We start from the raw sequence: 2462 nt of genomic DNA on the forward strand, positions 1-2462 counted from the left end.
GAAATAGCCTTTTCCCTTCCCTCTTGGTAAAATTTCTATGTATGCTTTCAATGGTTGAATAAAAAGTCTTCAACTTTTGTAAGTACTTTCCTTTAAATTCCGAAATTATTTTACTTACTATTTTAGCGGTTAAAAGATCCTTAAAATGGTATCGGAGCCAAGTATGAGGGGCTAAGTTATCATACTATCCTAGGGTTATGTCGAAATGCTATTATAATCCAATCATGTTGTTAACAAGTTAGGTTTACTGTTCATCTTCCTTAGAGCTTAGTAACTTTATTCTCTAGGCCCAAATACTGTTAAACCTTTCTGAGTCTTAGTGTGAGGTCGCCGATTAATTTCCGGCTAATATGTTGGCAAGCCCGAATAGACCGTTGTTGCTCAAAGGCTAGGAGTGCCGCTAGGAGCCAAGGTTAGGTGTTCCCTTCCCCAAGACCACATAGATAGAAAAGATAGGCACGTTAGGACATTAGAGAAACAAGTTAATAAGAATTAAGAAAGATTAACAGTAAGCTTTTTCTAATTGCAATACAAGAACAAGTAGGATAAACATAACAGAGATAGTAGACATTCCCACATAGGATAGTATCCTCAAAATATTACTCTTTTCTAAAAAGTAAAGATTTATGAAAACCCATCGATCTTTTGATAGATTGAGATTTTATAATACTTTCAAATGGGAATTTTGTTTTCAAAAACAAGATCTGTTATATTATATAAGATTCTTTGAAAAAGAAATATCATTTAAAAATTCCTTAGAGAATCCTAGAGTTCTGGAAGCTTATAATAAAAGTGATCCCAATAGAAATATTACTCTAGAAGATGTTCTAGAATCTATACAAACAGCTGAACGCTTATTAAAAGCCAGTGAAGAAAATTTAGATACTGTTGAACATAGTATTGAGTGCTGTCAAAACTAACTTGATAACATAACTGCTCAGTATTAATCATGAGTTTTGATAATATGGATGTTTTAAACAGTGTTAACATGTCAACACAAGCTACAAGGATAGCTAAAGCTGAAAATGATTTACAAAATTGGAATATTCCAAAAGAACCATTCCGACAAATTTATAACACAGGCAAGTTTGTTTTTGTAAAAAACTACAATATCAAAACTTGCGAAGCAACAGTTGCTAGTTCAGCAGAGACTGTTAAACTATTATCAATTCATGACATAAACAGATATAAGAAAAATTATAATTTTCTTCACCTAGGATTTGTCCAAGTTGCTGTCAAACCTCTTTACAGATTAGGTCTAGACACACCTCTATGTCTCTTACTAAGAGATAACAGGTTATTAAACTTTGATTATTCTTTATTAGGAGTTCTACAAAGTAACCTAGCTCATGGCCCGGTTTACTTCAACTGTTATCCAAATTATTCGGTTGACATCAATGACCAGAATATATTGGATACATTAACTCTTAATATTAAAACAATAAATATGAATAGCAAAGTTAATACAAAAGAAATAGTTATCATATACAGAGTATATTAAAGACTAATGAAAACAACTTTAGCTCCAAAAGCTAAAATAATGAGTCCAAAACGAGTTACTATGCTCATGGAATCAAACCAAGAACATAGTAGTACTTTTGTACCAAGAATGATAAAATGGAATGAAATTTTATCCAAAGATGAATGGCACTTTGATGCCATAACTCAACCAGAAGCTGAACCTGAAAGTTCTGCTATTGACCAGGTTATTCAGTATCCCGATGGGTCTATCGACCTAAAGTTCCTTAGATCTACATCGGTTAATGAATCATCCTCTGGCAGTCGAATGTCATATTCACGGCCTTCGTCAAGTCAAAGAAATTCTTACTCAAGACCTTCTTATTTTAAACCCCCGGAGGAAGTAGGTGAAAACCATGAACCATTCGTGAATGAAATTAATAGCAAACTCAAAGGAGTAGATTTTACAGAAACTATCCCTAAGATTTATTAACATTCACAACAATCTGAGGTAAACACTGGAAGCCCAACTTCTTGTGATATGGATCTACAACAAGAACAAAACGATTCACTAGATATGCTTAGAGCCAATGATTTCAAACCAGATCTCTTAGCCTTAGACAAAGAAATGAAAAGTCTAAGGAACAAAAAGAAATCAGATTGGTATATGGATACCTATAGCTTCGAAGCTAGAATAGATTTTAAAGCTAACTGGATTAGTGACATAACAAGATGTAAGAGTAATATAAGATTCTTCAAATAGTTTGAATTAACAGGGCAAATTCCAAATCAAAAGGAATTTTTGTCTATGTTAGTCAACAAATGGCATACAAAAGCCAAAGGAATAGTCGAATCAACTATTCCACCATTAGAAGAAATTTATATACCAGTAGGTAAGGAAATAATTACTGCAACTCCTTTTAAAAGAGAAGGAACCAATATAGTGATCATAAAACTAAGGACATTAACAAACTGATTCAGCAAAGTAATTATACAAACCAGTT

At 32.7% G+C, this 2462-nt stretch overlaps 1 protein-coding gene across 1 annotated transcript; it reads left to right on the top strand.

Annotated features, from left to right (window-relative positions):
- The first annotated feature begins 949 nt into the window (after positions 1-949).
- Positions 950-1501, top strand: LOC132613080 (uncharacterized). The gene has a single exon (XM_060327135.1). The coding sequence runs from the start codon at positions 950-952 to the stop codon at positions 1499-1501; it is 552 nt and encodes a 183-aa protein (XP_060183118.1).
- The last annotated feature ends 961 nt before the right edge of the window (positions 1502-2462 follow it).

The sequence above is a fragment of the Lycium barbarum genome, chromosome 10, assembly GCF_019175385.1.
Source record: "Lycium barbarum isolate Lr01 chromosome 10, ASM1917538v2, whole genome shotgun sequence".
NCBI classification, from domain to species: Eukaryota; Viridiplantae; Streptophyta; class Magnoliopsida; order Solanales; family Solanaceae; genus Lycium; species Lycium barbarum.